Genomic DNA, 24,479 nt, shown 5'->3' with positions numbered 1-24,479 from the left:
TCAATATGCTATCCAGGTTGGTCATAACTTTTCTTCCAAGGAGTAAGCATCTTTTAATTTCATGGCTGCAGTTGCCATCTGCAGTGATTTTGGAACCCCAAAAAATAAAGTCTGACACTGTTTCCACTGTTTCCCCATCTATTTTCCATGAAGTGATGGGACCAAATGCCATAATCTTCATTTTCTGAATGTTGAGTTTTAAGCCAACTTTTTCATTCTCCTCTTTCACCTTCATCAAGAGACTTTTTAGTTCCTCTTCACTTTCTGCCATGAGGGTGGTATCATCTGCATATCTGAAGTTACTGATATTTCTCCCCAGCAGTCTTGATTCCAGCTTGTGCTTCTTCCAGTCCAGCGTTTCTCATGATGTACTCTGCATATAAGTTAAATAAGCAGGGTGACAATATACAACCTTGACGTACTCCTTTTCCTATTTGGAACCAGTCTGTTGTTCCATGTCCAGTTCTAAAAATCAAAGATAATACCTACCTCTTCAGTTTTAAGGGTTAAATGAGAAAATATATGCTTAACATACAATAGGAACTATCAAGTTTGCTTAATTTTGTCTTCCCCTCTCTCAAAGAATTGTAGTTATGTAAACATTGGCTGTCCACCAATCTTTTGGTATAGCCTTGTATCCGTTAAATTTCTATTCCCTTCAGTCCTTTCGTTTTAGCACATTTTGGGATTATGATAATAATTTTAGGTAAAGATTATGGGAAATTAGGGATATATTCAGAGATTTTTTTAAATAGAAGATCACAGATAAAGAAGAATTAGGTATAGGAGAACTCAAGGAGCTTTCACCTTTCTCTGTCCCATGAATATGGGGAGAGGAGAAAGAAAAAACAAGCACAGAAGAACAGAGTTAGAACAGGTTGCACAATGAATCATCCCACTTTTTGAAACTAGAGGGTTTTGCTGTGTTAAAAAAGAAAGTAATGTATTATTAAGCTATTGTATCTGCGATGTTTCTGGCATATGTTATTCATCTACTTTTTAAAAATGACTGTAATTTTAGGACTGTAGACTTTCTATTATGTCACATACCCTTTCTCCTGAGTTGTCCTTTGTAAGTGATAAAGATATAGGTACATAATCACATATAATACATATACACACATACATATGTTCACACACATATAATTTGCTATTTGCTCTAGAAAACCTTCCTTGTTATCCTCTTTATGGGGCACAGATCTCTTAAAGGTGAATCTTTGTTTCCTTTCGCCTTTCATGAATGGATGTACCACGAGAACACTGCAGTTTAGTATCTTTTAACTAATACCAGCAGTAGACAAACTCTTCTCAAACAGAATAGCATCCTATTTCATTCTTAGTGCTACTCTGAATTTTAATGTTTGATGATTTACTTTGATATTAAAAAATCTTTTATTTTGGATATTGAGTTCTCTGTTTCTTTTACCGTTTATTTACTATGGCTTCCCTGGTGGCTCAGAGGGTAAAGCATCTGCCTGCAGTGCAGGAGATCTGGATTCGATCCCCAGGTCAGGAAGATCCCCTGGAGAAGGAAATGGCAACCCACTCCAGTATAATGCCGCCGATGGAGAAGCCTGCTAGGCTACAGTCCATGGGATTACAAAGAGTCACACACATGACTGAGCAACTTCACTTCTCCATATTTCATTCTTAGTGCCATTCTGAATTTTAATGTTGATGATTTACTTTGATGTTAAAAAATATTTTGGATATTGATTCCTCTGTTTCTTTTACCATTTATTCAGTAAGTTGTGTGATGTAGAATCCTACTTATCAGTGAATCCATTACATAAAGAAAATACCTTCAAATAATATTTTGTAAAAACTAAGTAGGACTAGAACCTCCCCACAGCTGAACAGCATGCAGAAAGAAACTGGAGTAGCAAGGAAAGAGATTGTGCCTTCAGAATATTGAGTTTACTGTTGGAACTTCCTTAAAAAGATTTTTAAATATCTCAGCCCCAGAAGAAAAGCTAAATACTGTAAAGTATATATACTCTGACCAAAACTCTAAAAGATACTTTTACTCTCTAGAGAAGAAAGTTGGAATTTTTCATTTTTAATCTGCATATCATGCAAACCCAAGTCTTTTCTGTTTAGATTTCTTTCATCCCAAGAGCAGAATAATGAAGTTGGGAATACCCAGTTAGTCTCTACTTTTCTCTTTCTTGGAGTTATTTCACAATTTTTTAATTATATTTTCCTCCAAATGTAGGTTCTGCATATATTATATTCCAAGTGGTTGAGTATAGTGAATTCATAGTTTTTAGTTAAGATGAAAGTGTTTACCTAGTATGTATTCATCTGACAAACATATACTATATTTTACTGTTTTTGTTTTATGCCAAGAAGTTATTTTTACATTGATATTGAGAGTCCCTGGAAATAGGCTCTAGCCAAACCATTTAAAAAGATGCAAAAGTCTTGAGTTTTTAAAATTCTGTTTTAAAAATATGCTTTACCCTATCATATGTCAGCATATGTCAGTCTTTTATACCTGCTAATAATATCTCTTGAAAGACCATTTCACCTTATGATACAAAACTATTTGAGAGATATTGTAATATACCTTTGGTGTATATAACTTGACCTCTGGTGAAGATTTTTGAGTCAGAGAGACCTGTGCTTAAAGCCCTGCTCAGCTGCTTAACATGGCTGTGTAGGAAGTATTTTTCTCTGTTAGGTTCCCCATCTGACACATAAAGATAACAAAACTGATTTGATTGTTTTGAAGATTCGCATTGTTCTTTCTTAGCATGTGATGTATTTTTGTCTAACATAGTAAGCTCCAGGAAAACAAGATTGTACAGAGAGGCTCACTATATTTCTTAAATTTACCTGTAAAAGACCCTTGGAAATTTTACTTAAAACACTTCTGTATTCCATCTGAAGATCTTGTAAAACCAGTGACGTCTTTGTGCTTATTTTTTCAGTTTTAGCCTCTGATTTTTTAAACATAACATTGTGTTTTTTTCCAGCTTTATTGAGATCTAATTAATGTAACAATTGTAAGTTTAAGGTGATAACTTGATATATATATATATATATATTGTAAAATATGTTAAGTTTAGATATAAGGTTAGTTAACTATACCACTGTAAGGTAAGTTAAGGTTAGTTACCACATTTATCACCTCACACAATACTTTTTTTCTGGTTGTGAGAACTTTTAAGATATATTCTCTTAGTAACTTTCAAATATACAATACAGTATTGTTAACTATAACAGCTTCTCTGGTGGCTCAGACGGTAAAGAATCTGCTGCAGTACAAAAGACCCAGGTTCAATCCTTGGGTTGGGAAGGTCCCCTGGAGAAGGGCATTGCAACCCAGTCTAGTATTCTTGCCTAGAGAATTGTTAACTATAGTCACCTTGCTTCTTAAATATTAAAAATAGAATCAATCAGCAGATATCTTTTGACATAATTCCATATACAAAGCCTGTAAGAATACCAAAGTTTTTGTCCTCTAAGAATTGCTTACCACCTTACAAAGATATATCTAATATCTGAAAAATTCAATAAGAATATAAATTAGTATTATTAAAAAAACACAAAGTATTTTAGTAATTTTGTACCATAGTAGACATAGGAATAAAGGTGCTGAAATTATCTTCCTTGTTAAAATATATTTAAAATTTTCTTGATATGTTAATTAAATTTATGTACATACTTGATTTTTTTTAAATTCCAAATATCTCCCAAGATTTACTTACAGCCAAAAATTTTTTAAAAGATTATTATTTTTTGGATAAAACTTTTAGCAAAACAACTTTTCTAGCTCAAGTTTTGAAACTGACTTTGAGATCATATAAAGATCCTCAAAATATGGTATATGAAAGCATGTAGAAGGATTAAATGACATATTCAAGTTCCATTTTATTTTTCAAATCTATGATATATCATTCACTTTCCTTTTTTCAGTTTCAAGGTGTGTAAAATGAGAATAATCTTACCTTGAAGTTCTAAGACAATCCTTAGACTATGCTTGTTAGTCTATATTATACCCTTTAGCAATTTATAGTTATGTATTTTTTTTTCTGTTCCATCTATCAATGTTTTATTTATTCATTTTAATATAAATTTATTTATTTTAATTGGAGGCTAATTACTTTACAGTATTGTATTGGATAGTCATATATTTTTTAATGTTGCAAATACTGTTCTACTTTTTGTCATTTACGTTCTTTTTCAAGTTTCTGATTCATAGAAATTAAATAAACTGTTTTGTTTACTATATTTATTGTACATTATCACTGAAATGTGTTAATTATATATTTTGATAAAACAGGAGGGATGGGGAGGCCAGTGGCCAAATCTACATTTTAGTGGGCTGCTGAGAACAATTAATTCTTCAGTTTGTGATTAACTTTTTTCAAAAATATACCTTGTAAAATACTGCGGTTTCTTGGAACTTAGTGATATTTCACAGTTGGTGTACTCCAGACTTTGGAACTGAAATCAGTCCAGTTCAGTCGCTCAGTCGTATCCAATTCCTTGCAGCCCCTCCTTGCAGCACTCAGGCTTCCCTGTCCATCACCAACTCTTGGAGCTTGCTCAACTAACTTTTGGCTGTGCTAGGTCTTCTGGCTGGGCAGGCTTTCCTCTAGTTTTGGCAAGCAGGGAAATTGAAATAGGAAGCTCAAAATTTTCATGTTTTTCTAAATTAGAAAAATCTCATATTTTCTAAATTAGAATTTGTATAAGGATTTTTATTGATTCTGTAGTTTAAAAGTTTTAATGCATTAATTTGAGTTTGTTATACAAAAAATTAATTTCTTTGTGGTCATTGCATGCAAGGCATAGCATAATATAAAATCTCACCATATTCATGATGTCTTATTTCCAGGCAATGAAAACTACAAGCAAATCGCAATGTGTGTTCTTTACCACATAAGCATGGATGACCGCTTTAAATCAATGTTTGCGTATACTGACTGCATACCACAGGTGAGTGGTGTAAGTGTTTTTTAAAAACACATTTTAAAAATGTGTTTTTTTAAAACACATTTTAAAAATGTGTTTTTTGCTTTCTTCTCTTGATTTTTCAAATAGCTTTTTTCTTTAAAAATTCCCTCCTAAAAATAATATAAATTTGTTATATACAGTCTGAAAGTACAGACAGTATAAAAATAAAAATAACTTTCTAGTTTATCCCATAAAAACTGATGTAAATAAACATATATAAGCAAATGAAATACTGTGGAATAAAAATCATAGTGTATAAAAGCTTAATCATATCTCTATTTTTTCCTTAGTTTTAATTCCTAAAAGTAGAATTACTAAGTCAAAAGGTGTTTTGTGTATTTGATACAATATGGCCAAATTACCTTCCAAGAAGACATGAGTTGATTTCTCCCAACTATCATTTCACTTTTAACAACACTAGATACTGTCATTTCTCTAAAAATGGAATGTCTGGGGTTTTTTTATTTGCATTCTGTGAATATTGGTGAGGTTGAACACTTTTCACATTTTTATTGATATTATATTATAAATCTTTTATTTCTATTGATAATTTTTCCATTGGCATGTCAATATTTTGGGACTAATACATAAGATCTATATATATAATAACTTTTAACTCCTTGTCATATTACAGACATTTCCCAACTTTGTCATTTGCCCTTTAATTTTGTTTGTGGTTGACTGTTTTAAATGCTTTGCATGCTCTGATGAAAAAAATGCATCAAAATACTTTTACTTTCTTTTATAGCACTCTTCTCAAGAAAAATTTTTGCTATAACTCAGTTGTTTGGTATATTTCATATGTTAGGTTTATTTGTCTTTAAAGAGTTTAGTGATTTTCTTTCATGGACTGTAAGTGTTGAGATTCATTGTTGTTGGTGGTCGCTAAGTCATCTCTGACTCTTTGCAACCCCATGGACTGTAGTCTGCTAGGCTCCTCTGTCCATGAGATTTCCAGACAAGAATACTCAAGTGGGTTGCCATTTTCTTCTCCAGGAGATATTCTCGACTCAGGGTCGAACAAATGTGTCCTGCATTGGCAGGCGGATTATTTACCACTGAACCACATACGTGTGTGATTTTACTCTTAGAGAATTTACATTCAAAGTCACTATTGTGCCATTAAATTTTATTAAACTGAGCTCTACTAATTTGATTACTAACTGATGATCAGAATACTAGTTGGGCTGATTTTTAATATTATTTTTTATAATATGGCTTTCTAAAGTAGAGAAACAGGGATTCCCTGGTGGGTCAGTGGTAAAGAATCTGCCTGCCAATGTAACAGACATGGGTACAATCCCTGATCCAGGAAGATCCCACATGCCTTGGAGCAACTAAGCCCTTGTGCCACAACTGTTGAGCCTGTCTCTAGAGTCTGGGAAGCACACTACTGAGCGAGCTCGTGTTCTGTAACTACTGAAGCTCATGCACTCTAGAGCCTGTGCTCCACAGGAGAAGCCACCCCAAGGAGAAGCCTGCACACCACAACTAGAGAGTAACCCCCAGTGCCCACAACTAGAGAAAATACCATGCAGCAACAAAGACCCAGCACAGCCAACATAAATAAATAAATAAAAGGAAACTTGTAGGATGTATAATATACAATAAAAATATAACACTTTTAAAAGATACTTTAGAAGAATATGAATAGTAAATTATGCTTATTAAAGTAATCTTCTTAAGCCTCCTACTAGGTAATTCCTTATTAGCCTAATGTAAGTTATTAAATGTGTATTATTTTGACAAATGATTAATATGTAGTAAAAAATAAGATCATAACTTTTCTTTTTATTAATTCTTATTAATCCTTCTATTCATCCCAAATTAATAAAACAGTTCTAAAAATTGAATTTGCTATTCCAAAATTTTAATACTTTATCCACATGTAATTAAAAAGCTGATAAACTCTCAAGGATAACTTCTTAGGCTTTTAAATCAGGGGATAAACTAATTATGCTTGTTTACAGAAAGTAGACATCCTTCAAATATACTGCATATTTTATCTAACATGGCAAGGCTTCTTATAGAGATAACACATGTCAGACTATAGCTGATGCAAAGTGTAATCAAACTCTTGGTCAAACAAGTTTTCAATAAAAGAGTAGCCATGTCAAAGGGAGATTACAAGTGATTTACTACAGTCTCACTCCATATGTTCCAAAGGTTTTCCTTCACAATTTCAAAGGGTATTCTTTTCCAAACCCATTTAGTGTCAGAACTTCATTGACTACAAGGTACAAATTGGAAAGCAGTGACAAAAAAAATAATATTTTTGTCTAAATTGGTTGTTTTTACCCAGATTAGATTTTAAAGAGAATGACATTAAATGAAAGAAATGTCAACTAAAAAGACATGGAAAACTTATTTTGTTAAATGTTTAATTCAGAGTTACCTTTCTCTCTATACCATAGAGTTTATAATCTCAAACATAACATATAAAACTATTTTCAATAAATAATCAGAAATAAAAGTCTGTTTAGATTTCTTTTGAGACATTAATATTATTGTAGTTGAAGACTTTGAGGAAAATTGTCCCATACCTTTTCAAGAGCAATACTCATGCATATTTCCTTGCCAGATAATTTTCTAACATCAAACATTTCTGCAGAGGGATTTTCAGAACATTTATGATCTGTATTTCATGAACAGAATCTTCAAAAATTCATTCAGTGGTCATTGTTTGGGGGTTTTAATTTATTATATTCTGTTTTTAAAAGCTCAACCCCAGTAATAATAGTGAAGGTATGTCTTCAAATTATTATGTTGTAGACATCCTGAAATGTTTTAGTATGAAGCCATAGTTTGAGAAAGTAAATGATATTCTAGAATATGTTTGTTCCTAAAGTGCTATCCAGGCTATAGCTTGTACTTTATAAGGCTCAACTTTGACATATTAGGGAAAAATTGACATGGTTTAATTGCCACCCAGTGCCAATTATGAAAGTACATTGTAAAATAAAAGAAAGAAAATTTGGTATTACGTTGAAATTTCCAAGCTTCCTTCAGAAATTAAAAAGATACTCTTTTCAGAAATATTGACTACTCAAAGTAATGTTTATAATACTAGCAGAGCTTTAAACTCATTTGTGACAGCAACTGATTAACCTTCTTCTTAAATAAAACTATATATCTGGGTTTTGGAATATGTTAGAATTAATGTAATACTTTGTTCACTTTGAAATTATGCACATTAATTTTTGTGTAGTAAATATCGTGAAGAATTACAAATGAATTTTTCAAATGACATGCCTAAAATAACTTCGAAAGTAGGAATGTTGCATACTCAGTTGCTCAGTCATGTCCAACTCTTTGCAACCCCATGGACTGTAGCCTGCCAGGCTCCTCGGTCTATGGGATTCTCCAGGCAGAATACTGGAGTGGGTTGCCATTTCCCTCTGAGGGATCTTCCCAACCCACGAATCAGACCCACAGATCGAACCTGCATCCCCTGCATTGGCAGGCGGATTCTTTACCGCTGAATCACGTAGGAAGCCTGAGAGTAGGAAAGTGGTGATTAAATTGTCATTCATATTCATTTAAGCAATCAAAAAGAATAGGTGATATGGTCATATTCTTTAATTACATTAGCTATATATGTAAAGAAACTTTATAAACTGTGAAATACTGTACTAAAACAAGATGCCATTAGTAAATAGTTCTCACTATTTTGGAACCACTCAAAGTCCAATTTAAATAAGTGTTTACACTTAAGAAACCTATACTATACTGTTTAAATTTTCTTCAGAATTTTATTAGTCCAAATAAACAATGTCTTAACACTGCTCATAGAATAGCATTTCATAAACTAGATTAACCTAAAGAGGTTGTATAGGTACTTTGGGGAAAAATTATTCTATTGATTCTTAAAGAGGTGGACTTTGGTGGAACTAGATTGAGATGCTCTATAATTAGAGTTCACTTTTGTAAATTATTTAACATTCAGAGTAGGTGTTATAAATTCATCACGCCTCATAATCTCTTCCACTATTATGTTGCTTTTCTTCTTTTATATTTTATTACCTCTAATTATCCAATATATTCTAATTTTTTCCTCTTCCAGTATTCTATAAAATTTGGGGGTCAGGGCAAGTCTTTCTTCATATGTGATCTTAATGGTCTCAGTGGGTGAATTGTTTCAGGTGAGCATACTTGGGGATAACCAGGAGTTAATGGTTGTATTCTAATAATAGTTAAGAGTACACATTAACAGTTCATTGTTATTTAGACCTCTGAGATGCATGTTTTGTTTAAATAGGTGCAAATGCCATCCAGATGCTTATAAAAGGTATTTATTGGTAATAGAATGGCCAAAGTACATGTTTAGGTAATGATGTCATGGTGTTATTTAATATTTTACCCTAGAACAGTGTGCAAGAATCTTCATAGTAATCCACATGTTTTCCACCACAGTTGTCCTATTTGGCCCCTCTTTGATCTACATGCCTCTTTTTAGCTGAATGCTGGTAAACGTCCTTTCTGACAGCCCCCTTTGCTCCTGCCTGCCATTATCTGCTGAAGTTCAGAAACCAGAGCATCACTTCAAACAGCAGAGTTAGGGAGTAGCCAGTCAGAAGAGATTCCTGAGGCATGCAAAGTTCTGCCATAATCATTCAAAGATGTTTGGGTAGGGGGGTGGTGGTGGTAGAGGTGTATGTGAATATAGCAAGCTGTGGGGGTTGGCCTCTGGTCACTGGTAAATAAGTGAAGTCAGGTGCCAGAGAGTCTAGACACAGTGATTTCAGTCCTGGGTCTTTGGTATCTGATACTCAATATGGGACTTGTCTGATTGAACACTATTGCCTCTTCATTGCAAAGACTGAACCCCTTTTAGTGCCTTCCTGTTAAATTAGTAAAAGATGACAATGGACATAGTTAGAACAAATCTAGTTTTAATATTTCCTAGTTGTTAGCAATTACACTTACTTTTGAAGTGCTGTAACAATCAAATTAAAGACAATGTTGCACATGGAGTTTGAACTAAATTAATATTTTAAAATGTGAGTGCTCTAATTAAAATTTAAGTGTCTCTCTTACTCTGAAAAACTAATTCTATATCATGATATGTTTTTTTAACATTTAGTCTTGATTTGGGGATGTGGGGATTTGGATAAGGTTTTAAACCATCATTATTTTTTAAAAAGCTAGCTCCTGAATATTTCATCACAAAACTTAACATGGAAATTACAAAAACAAGGCAAAACAAAACCCCTCAGCTTCTAACAAATCACCGATAATGCCATTTTTAAGGCCAAGTTTCATACTACAAGATTAATTTCAAGTAAATAACAACATAGTTTGCCTTGTTTAAGCATTACCTTAATGTAACAAACAGACTTTTGTTATTTTTAAAAAGCTTCTTGTATCAGAAGTTTGAAAGGAATCTATATGTAGTAGGTTTTTAATTATAGTATGAAAAACATACTGTATATATTTACAGTACTGTCATCTACATTTTTATTAATTTATAATTTTAATTGATAGTTAATACATAGGTACCAAAATCTGTTAAATGTATATCCAGTAATTTAAGGTTGTTTTATCTATGCCATAGATTTTTGTTGTTGTTGTTCTGCAACATTATTAAGTGTTAGTGATTAAAGATTCCACTAGCAGCAACATTTGTGTTAAAGAGGTACTCTGTGAGAAAAGGCATAATACATACAAACCATTTACCGGCTATAGTGTTTTTGCAGTTCACAGCAAATAAATGAATTTTACACACACAAACACATACACACACACACACACATACATACATACATACATACCTACATATATGGGCTTCCCCAGTGGCTTAGCTGTGAAGAATTCACCTGCAGTGCAAGAGACAAGGGTTTGATCCCTAGGTCGGGAAGATCCCCAGAGGAGAGCATGGCAACCCACGATAATATTCTGGCCTGGTGGATCCCATGGACTGAGGAGCCTGGCGGGCTCCATAGTGTCACAAAGAGTGGGAGAAGTCTGTAGGGTCACAAAGAGTGGGAGAAGTCTGAAGTGACAGCACACATGCACGTACACACATGTATATATACCGTTTTGTTAGAATGGTATCAGAGTGTTTTTTGGAGCAGCTGTAAGTGGATTTGTGTTTTTAATTCACTGCTAGTATATAAAAGTAAGATTAATTTTTACAGACACATGATATGTTGACCATGTATCCTTTTTGAAACTTAGAAGTTATTTGGAACTAACATAGAAAATAACCACAAGATTTAACAGAATAAGGTCTAACCCATCAACAAAGACATGTTGATCTTAAAGATATTGCCTTGAGATAAAACATAAGAAAATTTTAGGTTATAAATTTTAGGATTAACTTCCATATATTGTTAACAGTTTGACTAAGAGAAAAATATCTTTATATAATATGCATTAAGTTAATTTACTATTTACCAATAATAGTAGACTGGCTTCTCAAAAGTCTGGCATAAGATTTGTCATTTCTCCTTTATTATATGGCAGTGACCTTTTATCATGACAAATGTAGATATGGCTAAATGGCATAAGTAGCCTATCCTTTCCTTCCTCTTTTTCTGTCTGTTGCTTCCCAGACCCATCTTTCTTTCTCTTATTAAGTAGAGTTCTTTCCTTATTTTATATACATTCCCGGATGATTGGGTCAGACCTTGCAGGTTCAGTTATCAACCATAAATGACAATTCCTAAAATCATATGTTCAGTCTGAACATGTCTTATAAAATTGTGTTTATAACTTTTATTGACTATCAGCACTAAACTGTCACATAGGCAGCTTAAATTCAGCATATCCAAAAGCTAAAATTACTGGCTTCCCTTTGAGGTTTTCTCCTATTCTAATTTCTGTCTTTGGGTAAGCATTGGCACCATCATTCATGTTGTTCAGGGTATAAACCTGGGAGTCATCTTTGTTTCTTCTTCTCCTTTAATGCCAACATCCAGTCAGTTATTAAATCCTGTTTGATTGTCTTTACTAAATATATCTGAGCTGTCCTTTTTATCTCTTATCCGAGCAGCCATCACCATACCTGGACTTTTCTGCTAGCCCTTTAGATGGTCTTAGCACATCACCCCACTCCACTACTCTTGCCTGGAAAATCCCATGGATGGAGGACCCTGGTAGGCTGCAGACCATGGGGTCGCTAAGAGTCGGACACGACTGAGCGACTTCACTTTCACTTTTCACTTTCATGCATTGGAAAAGGAAACGGCAACCCACTCCAGTGTTCTTGCCTGGAGATCCCAGGGACGGGGGAGCCTGGTGGGAGGCTGTCTATGGGGTCACACAGAGTCAGACACAACTGAAGCGACTTAGCAGCAGCAGCAGCACATTTTCTTACACTATTTGAATCTGTTTTCTACATTGGTCATATCTTCTTGAAACATAAATCTTATTCTGACACTTTCCTTATTTGGAAGCCTTTAACATCTTCCCATTTTCCTTAGGCTGAAGCCCCAAATCCTTAACATGTACTTCAAGACCTGGCATTTTCTGGCTTTTACCTTCTTTTATCACTGTTTCCCTCATTCCAACCATGTTTGCTTTCTTTCAGTTTTTCAGAAGAATGACATTTTTTCCTGCCTTATAACCTTTGCACAAGCTGTTTTCTTTGCTCAGAGTGTTCTACTTCCCCATGATATTTTAAATCCTTAAAAGCAAAGCCTTTATCTCATATTTCATTTACATTCTCCACTGTACTTGAAAGCATATATTTAATACTGAGCATCTAATAGTTCACTAAGGTATTCAGTAGTAAAAGCCTACTCTATGTTGAAAATGTAATTGTTTTATTTCCAACATACAATCTATGATAACATACTGTGATTAAACATTGCCTGTGTTTTTCATGTGTTCGGGGGTGTTTTGAATGAAATATGTCTTGTGCTTCTTGCTAGTTAATGAAGATGCTCTTTGAGTGTTCAGATGAACGGATTGACTTGGAACTCATTTCTTTCTGCATTAATCTTGCTGCTAACAAAAGGAATGTACAGCTTATCTGTGAAGGTTAGTGCCTTTGAGCTTCATGGATAATCTTTATCATATGCCAATGGCAAATGATAAAAAATAGATAATAAAGAATTAAGAATTAAAGTAAATAAGTGAATTACATCTTTCTATAATTTAAAAAATTATAGCTCAAATCCTTAAATGTCAGACTCATAAATATTCTTACATTGTGAGCAGACTTTCTCTCTAGTAACATTTTATAAACTGTTTTGTCAGTTACCCTTAATTGCAGTTTGATTTTTAAAAATATTTTCTAGGTGAAACAAAACTTTTTATTTGTAAAGCAGTCTGTTACAGTGTAAGATGTTGCAGTACAAATGTATTTGCTATCTGTTTCTGTAGTATCTTCGTAAAGTGATTTGTCATGCATTTTGGTATTTCAGAGTTTGGTCAGTAGTTTTTACTTATTTGAGAAGTGTACATGTAAATTATCAAAAAGTACAAATGAGCAAATAGGAAAAAATAAAAAAAAGTATTTCCACTATCCAGAGATAGTCAAAGATGAAACTGGTACAATGCTTCTGCATATTGTAAATTAAAATGGGATTCTGTATATTTGGTGACATGTTTTTTAAAGTTAATAATATCTGAATACCTTTCCATGTGATTAAATACTTTTATAAAATGTAATTGCCAGTAGCTGAAAAAATAGCTTATTAAAGGATTTTCCATAGTTTAATCTGCTGTTTGGGTAGTTTGTGCCACTTCTTTTCTTTTACAGACAATACTGCAGTAATTTTTCTTTCTCTGAATCTTTCATGTTTGCATTTTTATATTCTTAGGATAAATTCCTAGAAATACTATTTTTATGGATCAAAGAGTATTTATATTTTACAAATTTGTGGTACACACTTCATATACATACTGTGTTTCTATTTATGTGATATTCTGCTGCTGCTGCTGCTGCTAAGTCACTTCAGTCGTGTCCGACTGTGCAACCCCATAGATGGCAGCTCACCAGGCTCTGCCATCCCTGGGATTCTCCAGGCAAGAACACTGGAGTGGGTTGCCATTTAAAATCTGTGTTTAAAAAGAAAATACAAAAAAGAGGAATATGAGGAGGAGAAAAGAAGAAAAGTAATTGTATTGGGGAGATCAGCTAAGCACAAGGGAACTTTCTGCAGTGAATGGAAATATTCTGTCTTGATATAATATATGAATTATAGAGAGGCATACATTTATTAAAATTAATAGATTCTATAAAATTTATGCATTTTCTGTGTGTAAATTGGGTTTCTTGAGAGCTGAAAATTTTAAAGATCATTAAATTTAAATGAACCTTAATTTTATTTGGGAATTTCTCTGTTATTATCAGGAAACGGGCTGAAGATGCTCATGAAGAGGGCTCTGAAGTTCAAGGATCCATTGCTGATGAAAATGATTAGGAACATTTCCCAGCATGATGGACCAACTAAAAATTTATTTATTGTAAGTGTTGTCTTTGGCTTTCTGTCTATTAAAATAGCCTGGAACTGAAGTTTTAAAGTGCTGTGTTTGGAAATATAACTCTTCCTTAACTCTTGTCAAATATTAATTCATGACCCAATTTGGTTCTTCTTGTTATCAACTTCCTTGGAGGTTTAGCTCCTAGAGATTTCAACCTAAGTTTTAATACCGTTTTTGTTTTATGATCCCTGTCCCTAACCTTTTCAACCTCACGCCAGTTTTCTTGCCTTAAACCAATTCACTATAGACTCCCTTAGCAAGTTAGCAGTCCATGGGGTTGCAAAGAGTCGGACACGATTGAGTGATTAAAGAACTACAATTACAACAAGAGAGTCACATTTGACACTTATCTTCCTATGCATTAAATTATTAGATTAGTTCCTTTGTAGAAATATTTTAAATTTATAATTTTGTTTTATTCAGGATTATGTTGGGGACCTTGCTGCTCAGATCTCTAATGATGAAGAGGAGGAGTTTGTGATTGAGTGTTTAGGAACTCTTGCAAATTTGACCATTCCAGACTTAGACTGGGAATTGGTTCTTAAGGAGTATAAGCTCGTTCCATACCTCAAGGATAAACTAAAACCAGGTCTGTGCTAAGTATTTCACTTCTGCATAATCATTATTTCTCTCTTTTGTGGGTAAAGCTGCTAGAGCAGTATTTTGTGACCATTATTATACTACGTTCCCAGGCCTCTAGTTCTAGCCCTACTTCTAATTTCTTTCTCCCAGAAAAGCAGTCACTAGTTCTCCTCTTATATATGTATATACTATTTTCCCTAACAATATGTTTTCTTAATATTAGTTTCCCTTTCCTATTCTGCCTTACTATTTTTTTATCCTGCCTTTTTAAAATTACCAAATAACCATCCTACATGAGTTCACATGCACACACAAAGTTCTTTGAGGCATTGAAATGACTCTTCTGTTTTCTGTGTTTACATTGTCATTCATTTATATTTTCAAAGACTTATTGAAAATACAATACCACTTCTCTACTGCTCCAAAAACCATGAACTGTCATTGTGGAATGGAATTCTCTGAACATGGAACTTTGGGAAAAGGACAAATTTGTATACATGTTAAAGGTTCATAAGAACTGATTTAATAGCTTTCAGTATCTTTTCTGTGAATAAGAATCTTGGAAATATAAAAGGATTTGTATCAGGACAGTTCAATGAAAACTTTCTGTGATGTTCACTTCACTAGGTGCTGCAGAAGATGACCTTGTTTTAGAAGTGGTTATAATGATTGGAACTGTATCTATGGATGACTCTTGTGCTGCGTTGCTAGCCAAATCTGGGATAATCCCTGCACTCATTGAGTTGCTAAATGGTAAATTACAATTTTTCTTATTTTTATGCTAATATATAAACCCATTATCTACAGTGATAATATATTATCTTGTTGCATTGCTCATCTTATAGCCACTTAAATTATATAGTTAGCAAAATGAATTATTTTTACTAGAATTAGATAGCATAATACCAAATAGCTTTAGGTTGTAAGGTTAAGAATGTTCCTATAAAGTGATTGAGGACCAATTTTATAGATAACTACCCTGCACTTATCAACCTTGAACAGCTAAATATTCTGCCATTTATTCTTTCTGTTGAGCTTTGTCTTGGTTGAATTATATCTCTTTTCTTGCACAAACCCTTTTTTATAATAAATCGATTTCTAATCAGAAAGATTTATTAGGAAGCTAATTCTAATCATCATATTCCCTCCTGGATCCATATATAGTGTTGTCCTCTAAACTTCCTACAATGAAGAAAATGTTCTCTATCTGCACTGTCCAATACATGTGGCTATTGAATACTTGAAATGTGGCTGTTGGGACTGAGAACCTGGATTTTAAATAAAATTTAAATAAATTTAGTTAGCCACATTGGCTAGGATTACAATATAGGCTAGGAGTTCTAGATAGTCTTCCCCTTACTTTATTTTGCTCTTAAGGACCCAGGTTCATCATTTTCCACTGCATACAAAATTTGTCTGACTCTAAATATATTTTATTAGGGCCAAGTTCTCTAGGACCTTGTTTTATTAGTCTGCTCGGACTGCCATAATAAAATATCACAGACTGGGTAGCTTAAACAACCAAAATACATTTTCTCATATTTCTGGAGGTTGGGAAGTCTATTGAGGTGCCAGCCAATTTGATTCCTGGTGAGGTCTTTTTTCTTGGCTTGCACAAGGCCACCTTTTTATATCCTAACATCCTCATATGGTGGGAGGAGTTGGGCGGAGAGAGGGAGTGAGAGAAAGCACAAGCATACACAAGTGCTCTGGTATCCCTTCTTATAAGGTTACTAATCTTATAGGATTAGGACCCCAGCTTTATGACCTCATTTAACCTTAATTACTTCCTTCTAGCCCTATCTCTGAATATAGTCACATTTGGGTTTAGGGCTGTTTTTAACATACGAATTTTGGAGGGATGCACTTTGGCCCATAGCAGATTTACATTAAAAGTAGCTAATTAGTGTAGAAGTTAAATATGCTAATATGGAAAGCTTAAAAAGACTCTCTAATCTCAGTCTTTCTTGTACCAGATATATATGTATTTTATATTATTTTAATAGTCTTTTTTTGAAGTGTACATAAAGAAAAACACACAAGTTATAGGTATATGTAAAACAGTGAATTTTTAAAATGAGAGTTCTCATGTTATTCCCACTTGTGTAAGTAAATGAATTATTACCAGCACCCTAGAAATTCCTCTTCTGCCATGTCCCAGTCATTGCCACCTTCTCCAGAGGGGTTCTGTTTTTCCTCTTATCACCAATAGATGAATTTTGCTTAGTTTTCAACCTTTTAGAAAGAGAATCTAGTTTATTTTGCCCTGTATTATAACTGTGAGATTCATCTTTGTTGTGTACTGAAGTGTTTCCATTTATTGCTTTGTAAATAAATATACTACAATTTTTCCTTTCTAACTATTGGTTCATAGTAGGGTGGGTTTTCTATTTGTTTTTTAAGAGAAAGGGGCTTTTATAAGTAATGCTCCTATAAACATTCTTAAATGTTTCATTTAGTGAACATATTTACTCATTTCTATTAGACACAGACTTAGGAGTAGAAGAGAATATGCATGTATTTGACTAAAAATAATGCCAGTCTGTTTTCCAAAGTAGTTGTGCCAATTTTCAGTCCCTCTAGCAATGTACTCGGAGAAGACAATGGCACCCCACTCCAGTACTCTTGCCTGGAAAATCTCACGGACGGAGGAGCCTGGTAGGCTGCAGTCCATGGGGTCGCTAAGAGTTGGACACGACTGAGCGACTTCACTTTCACTTTTCGCTTTCATGCATTGGAGAAGGAAATGGCAACCCACTCCAGTGTTCTTGCCTGGAGAATCCCAAGGATGGGGGAGCTTGGTGGGCTGCCGTCTATGGGATCGCACAGAGTCGGACACGACTGAAGCGACTTAGCAGCAGCAGCAATGTACAAAAGTTCCAGTTATTCTACATCACCAACATATTTCAGCATCCAGCCTCTTTAATTGTAGCCTCCATAGTGATACTGCATTGTGATCTTAATTTGTACTTCCTAATAATTAATCCGGAGAAGGAAATACCCACTCCAGTATTCTTGCCTGGAGAATTCCATGGACAGAGGAGCCTGGTGAGCTACACTGTCCATGGGGTCACAGTCAGACATGAGTGAGGGACTATCAATAATTAATGAAATTAGTACCTATTTGTTTACTGGCTGTTATATACGGCAGATAAAGTGAGGTGCCTATTTATTCTTTTGCCCAGTTTTCTCTTCTAAATCTTGAAAAGTTTGATTTGTAAATTCTTTTACATAATCGTTTTTAATGGTCATCTAGAGATAGTGCCTCCATATTTGAAGTATTTCTACAAGTAATATATATGGATTTGCTTTGGTACACCCTTCTCACAGCCAGGAGTTTTCATGTTAGAAGTAATTGAAAGGCTAGGTAATTGGGAGGTGAAACTAAAGACAATGTAGTTGTCATAATGAGAATGAGGATTTTGTAGTGAGCTGGAGAAAGTTGAAACAAAATGACCTGGGTCCTTAAATTGCTATCTCACATTGATTATTACTGAGAGATAAGGTAACAGAGCCAGCTCAGTGTTTTACCATATTTTGATGTTCTCTGACATGTATCACAGGTAGAGGCTGTATACTAATATTTTTTGGAAATAAATGGATTTTCAAAATTAAAACCTTTGGGGTTAAGTGAGGTAACATTGTATGCCAACAGAGTAATTAATAAAAATTTAACCCAAATAGTCTGAGTGGTACTTTGGTAAATTAGTGAGGAAAATTATTTGGAATGGCTGGACTTTGAAGGAATCACAGTTTATTTCACCCAACTAGTTAGATGCTCTGCTGACCTGTAAATATTTGTCTAACAGATATCACTGAACTGTTGCCAAGAGTTGATGTCAAACTATTAGTAAATCAAATTTCATAATCAGTACCTAAAAATTGTATTTCTATAAGTATTTGCCTTTGCCATGAATAATATTAATCAGTGGTCATCTGATATTCTGTTAAAGTCATCTTATGATAATAAACATTTCTTAGTTTGTATGCATGCATAATATTCTTTTTACTAGTATAATTAATTAGAGTGCAGCTAAAGTTACTTTATTGCTTCATGCCAATAATTGAAGTTTAATTTTGTTAACATTATTCAATGAAGAAAAAACCTGTTTATAATAATCTAATTTCTACCAGAAACTTAGGATTTAGAGGGTGTGATTTTTTTTTTTTTAAAGAGCCATTTTTGTCCTGTGAGGGCAACATTATAGAGACAAAATAGAACAAGATTTATTTTACAAATTAAAATTATCTGAAGAATTTTTATGAGGGACCAAAAAAAAACCTCCCCACAAGTGGTGGTAAGTTTTGGCATCTCACATTAGAGACTTAGAGGTTAATTTAATGAATTTCTTTATACTTGGTGTCAATATAGCAAAAATTACTATTAAAGCACTATTACTATTCTCTTAAACCTATCTTGTTTCTCAGTTCTTCCTAGATACAGCCTTTTGAGATGAACAGTCTCAAATAGTTTGGTTTGGACTCAGAGATGATATAATTTCTCTCTTGAAAGTCTTATTTTTTATTTTTGTTTTACAAAGTCATAACCTATTTAGTTTAACACCAACCAAAATTAATAAAACTTCTGAAAATAATAATTATGAAATTTTTGACTGATCATCTTATAATTTAGGAAAAAACATTTAAGACATAAATGATGTATGGCAGCCATATATTATAAATAATTTAAACTAACTGTCCTTTACCTGTCTCCTTGTCAACTTTGGTTTTTTCTCATTCCCCACTTTTTCCCCTCAATGTTTTTCAGTTTTGTGTATAACTTAGTATTTTTATTTGAAGCTTTCTGTTGCCTTTTAGCTCAACAAGAAGATGATGAATTTGTTTGTCAGATAATTTATGTCTTCTACCAAATGGTTTTCCATCAAGCCACAAGAGATGTCATAATCAAGGAAACACGTATCCTTTCAGTGTTCATCATAAGTAATGACACTTCACATGTTCAGAAAAGATACATTTTCAGGTGTTGGAAATTATAACTTTCTTTACTGCCTCTTTTAGATTCATTGAGGTTTCTATCTTGATTTGAGTTTTCTTTCTTTATCCTTCCCTTTTCCCATACTGTTGTTTATACATTCCATTTCTTTTTATAACATTTTAAAATTAACTATTATTTTGATTATTGCTTTGTAAAAGCCAGTGTTTATTTAGGATTTATGATATGTTAAACCCACTCCAGTATTCTTGCCTGGAGAATCCCATGGACAGAGAAGCCTGGCAGGGTACAGTTCATAGGGTCACAAAGAGTGGAACACGACTGAAGCCACTTAGTAAACACACATAGTATGTTAATGCATTTATTTCATCATTTGCTATTTTTTCCTGAATTCAGTTCCTCTGTTTCTCTATATTGATTTTCTTTTTTTTTCATTTTGTAACAATATTTAAATTTTTTATTTTTTTTCTTAATTGATTACATTCTCTTATACTGCTTAGTGAACATCTATAGTAATAAAATGCATCTATATCTGAAAATAACTAGTTTGTCATCTTTAAATATAATTTGGCAGAATATGAAATTTCTAGATTGCCCATTATTTCCCTCATCAGTTTGAAGGTATTTTTCCACCTTTAATTGCTGCCAATTAGAAGTCTATAGTCTACTAATTATCTTTCATAAAGTCTAATGACAATTTATTTTACTTTCCCTTATAAGTGACTTGATCTTTCTGCCAGGAAGACCAAAGGATGTTTCTGGATTTTGTTTTGTTTTTTAAGCCACTATAGTTTTGTTAGAATTTGAGTTGGTATTCATCACCCTTGCTTGGTTTTTCTAAGTATGCAAATACAGTGTTTGTACTTTGTCTTTTTTCTAATTTTAGGAAAGTTTTCTTGAGTTGTAGTTTATAGTATTTGTTTTGTTCTATTGCCATGATTGTCTTTAGGATTCCTATTATGTCAGATCCTCTTTGCCTACCTTTAATATCTGTCATTTTGTAATCTTTTTCATCTCTTTTCATCTTTTTAAATTTTACAAATTTTCTTCTTTTTTGCCTTCTATTTAACTTAGAGTTTATCTGCTGCTTTTATTTATTCTTGTATTACTATAAACTTAGTTTTAATATATCTGAAATGATTTTTAGTTATTTCCTGAATTACTTCTCTGAGTTTTGTAATTCTGATTCCTGTTATTCTTTCATATATATGTGTGTGTGTGTGTGTGTGTGTATGTGTGTGTGTGTATGTGTATATATATATATATTATTTTCTTAAATTCTTTTCTTTTTAAAAAATACTAGAGTTATATGAAATTATCTTATGTTCTCTCTTCCTTATAATAACCATATCCATATATGTGATTTTTTGTTGTTGTTGACTTGACTGACAGTGATTCTTTTCCTTTATTGTGTGAAATACTTTGCATGTGAGTTTCTGTTTGAAATTAATTTTTCTGAACTTTTAGGAGGGTCAAATCAATGAAGAAAGTTTTACAGCCATGCAGCTCGGGAGCTTCTTCTTTAGTTACTTTCATAATTTTCATGTTTTCAAAAGTATGACCTTATACATTCTAAGATTTACTGGCTCATTTTCTTGCCCATTTTTATCTTATTTTTTTCCTTTATCATCCCTGTTTTTCAAATAAATGAAACATTAGATTTTTTTGGTCACTTTGTATTAATGATTGTGTTTTAAAATTTAAAGTTAGATTTCAGATTAATATTTGAATTTGGAGAAATGCAGAATTCTCTAACATGATTGAACAACCTCAATATCAGTTTATATCTTTAACCACTTTTTACATAGAGGCTCCAGCATATCTCATAGATCTTATGCATGATAAAAATAATGAAATCCGAAAAGTCTGTGATAATACATTAGATATTATAGCGGTAAGTAATTTTTCTTCCTACCAAAAGTATAATAGTCTTTATTTTATGGAATGAAAGAGCCATTGTACACCTGTTTAGAACTTTGCCTTCAGTGTACAGTTAGCACAAGTTTGTATTTTGGTAAAGCTCAGAAAATGAAGTGATACTAAATTCATTTTTTAATTGCAGTATGGTTGATTTACACTGTTACATTAATTTCTGCTGTACAGCAAAGTGATATATATGCATGCATTCTTTTTTATATTCTTTTCCATTATGTTTTATCATAAGATATTGAATATAATTCCCTGTGCTATACAGTAGGACCTTGTTGTTTATCCATTCAATGTATACTAGTTTGCATCTGCTAACCCCAAACTCCCACTTTATCCCTCTCCCACCCCTCTACCCTCTGACAACCACAAGTCTGTTCTCTATGTCTGAGAGTCTATTACTATTTTGTAGATAAGTTGATTTGTGTCATAGTTTAGATTCCACAAATAAGTTGTGTCATATGATATTTGTCTCTCTGTTTTTTACTGACTTCACTTAGTATGATTATCTCAGTCCATCCATGTTGCTGCAAATAGCATTATTTATTACATTTTATTTTTTATGGTTGAGTAACAATGGCACCCCACTCCAGTACTTTTACCTGGAAAATCCCATGAATGGAGGAGCCTGGTAGGCTGCAGTCCATGGGGTTACGAAGGGTTGGACACGACTGAGCGACTTCACTTTCACTTTTCACTTTCATGCACTGGAGGAGGAAATGGCAACCCACTCCAGTATTTTTGCCTGGAGAATCCCAGGGACGGGGGAGCCTGGTGGGCTGCCGTCTCTGGGGTCGCACAGAGTCGGACACGACTGAAGCGACTTAGCAGCAGCAGCAACAGTATTCCCTTAGGGGCTTCCCAGGTGGTGCTAGTGGTAAAGAATCCACCTTCCAATGCAGGAGGTACAAGAGATGCGGGTTCAATCCCTGGGTCAGGAAGATCCCCTAGAGGAGGACATGGCAACCCACTCCAGTATTCTTGCCTGAAGAATCCCCATGGACAGAGGAGCCTAGCAGGCTACAGTTCATAGGGTCGCAAAGAATCAGACATGACTGAGCAAACCAGCAGCAGCAGCAGCAGTATTCCAGTGTATATTTGTACCACATCTTTATCCATTCATCTGTCAATGGATGGATAGGTTATTTCCATGTCTTGGCTATTGTGAATAGTGCTGTTATGAATATGGGGTGCATGTATCCTTTTGAATAATAGTTTTATCCAGATATATGCCCAGGTGTGGGGTAGCTGGATTATATGGCAGCTCAATTTTTGCTTTTTTGAGAAACCTTCATACTGTTCTCCATAGTGACTACACCAATTTACATTCCCACCAACAGTGTAGGAGAATTCCCTTTTCTCCACACCCTCTCCAGCGTTTGTTATTTGTAGATTTTTTTTAATGATAACATTCTGACTGGGGTAAAGTGGTGCTTCATTGTAGTTTTGATTTGCATTTCTCTGATAATTAGTGATGTTGAGGATCTTTTCATTTGCCCATTGGCTATCTGTTTGTCTTCTTTAGAGAAATGTCTATTTAGGTCTTCTGCACATTAAATTCATTGTTTAAACATTATTAAAACCTTTGGCTTTCTACTTTTGGGCAGGGGTTGCTTACTTAAAGAGATTTTATACATATTCAAAGTTTTATATCTGGTCTACATGTCATCTCAGAATCACTTGTTTTCCAGAAAAATTATTGCAGAGAAGCAGGGGGGTTGATGACAGTCTTGCCAAAACTCAGCACCATCAACTTTACAGTTTGGTCATTAAATTTTTTTTTAATAAAATAGAATCTCATAAGTAAGTCTTTGATAAATTTTGTTGTATACATTGACTTGTTTTACAAGTTGTTTTGGAATGATGTTAGTTCACTTCAGTCGCTCAGTCATGTCTGACTCTATGTGACCCCATGGACTGTGGCACGCCAGGCTTCCCTGTCAATCGCCAATTCCCAAAGCTTGCTCAAACTCATGTCCATCCAGTTGGTGATGCCATCCAACCATCTCATCCTCTGTTGTTCCTTTCTCCTCCTGCCTTCAGTATTTCACAGCATCAGGGTCTTTTCCAATGAGTCAGTTCTTCACATCAGGTGGCCAGAGTATTGGAGCTTCAGCATCAGTCCTTCCAATGAATATTCAGGACTGACTTCCTTTAGGATGGACTGGTTTGATCTCCTTGGTCCAAGGGACTCTCAAGAGTCTTCTCCAACACCACAGTTCAAAAGTGTCAATTCTTTGGTGCTCAGCTTTCTTTATGGTCCCAACTCTCATATCCATACATGACTACTGGAAAAACCATAGCTTTGACTATACAGACCATTGTCAGTAATGTCTATGCTTTTTAATATGCTGTCTAGGTTTGTCATAGTTTTTTTTCCCAAGAAGCAAGAGTCTTTTAATTTCGTGGCTGCAGTCACCATCTGTAGTGATTTTGGAGCCCAGAAAAATACAGTCTGTCACTGTTTCCATTGTTTCCCCATCTGTTTGCCATGAAGTGATGGGACTGGATGACATGATCTTAGTTTTTTGAAAGTTGAGTTTTAAGCCAGCTTTTTCACTCTCCTCTTTCACTTTCATCAAGAGGCTCTTTAGTTCCTCTTCACTTTCTGCCATAAAAG

General features: G+C 33.9%; 1 protein-coding gene across 1 annotated transcript in view; it reads left to right on the top strand.

Annotated features, from left to right (window-relative positions):
• The window catches only part of KIFAP3 (kinesin-associated protein 3), a 141,028-nt gene that overhangs the window by 71,039 nt on the left and 45,510 nt on the right, over positions 1–24,479 (top strand). Inside the window, exons 11-17 of the mRNA XM_010836710.1 lie at positions 4,847–4,947; positions 12,840–12,948; positions 14,267–14,379; positions 14,821–14,986; positions 15,607–15,732; positions 19,798–19,896; positions 21,742–21,827. Coding sequence (XP_010835012.1) covers positions 4,847–4,947; positions 12,840–12,948; positions 14,267–14,379; positions 14,821–14,986; positions 15,607–15,732; positions 19,798–19,896; positions 21,742–21,827 — 800 coding nt within the window. The remainder of the gene's footprint in view (positions 1–4,846; positions 4,948–12,839; positions 12,949–14,266; positions 14,380–14,820; positions 14,987–15,606; positions 15,733–19,797; positions 19,897–21,741; positions 21,828–24,479) is intronic.

The sequence above is a fragment of the Bison bison genome, unplaced genomic scaffold, assembly GCF_000754665.1.
Source record: "Bison bison bison isolate TAMUID 2011002044 unplaced genomic scaffold, Bison_UMD1.0 scf7180017864064, whole genome shotgun sequence".
Classification (NCBI taxonomy): domain Eukaryota; kingdom Metazoa; phylum Chordata; class Mammalia; order Artiodactyla; family Bovidae; genus Bison; species Bison bison.
This window is presented reverse-complemented; position numbering and strand designations above follow the sequence as displayed.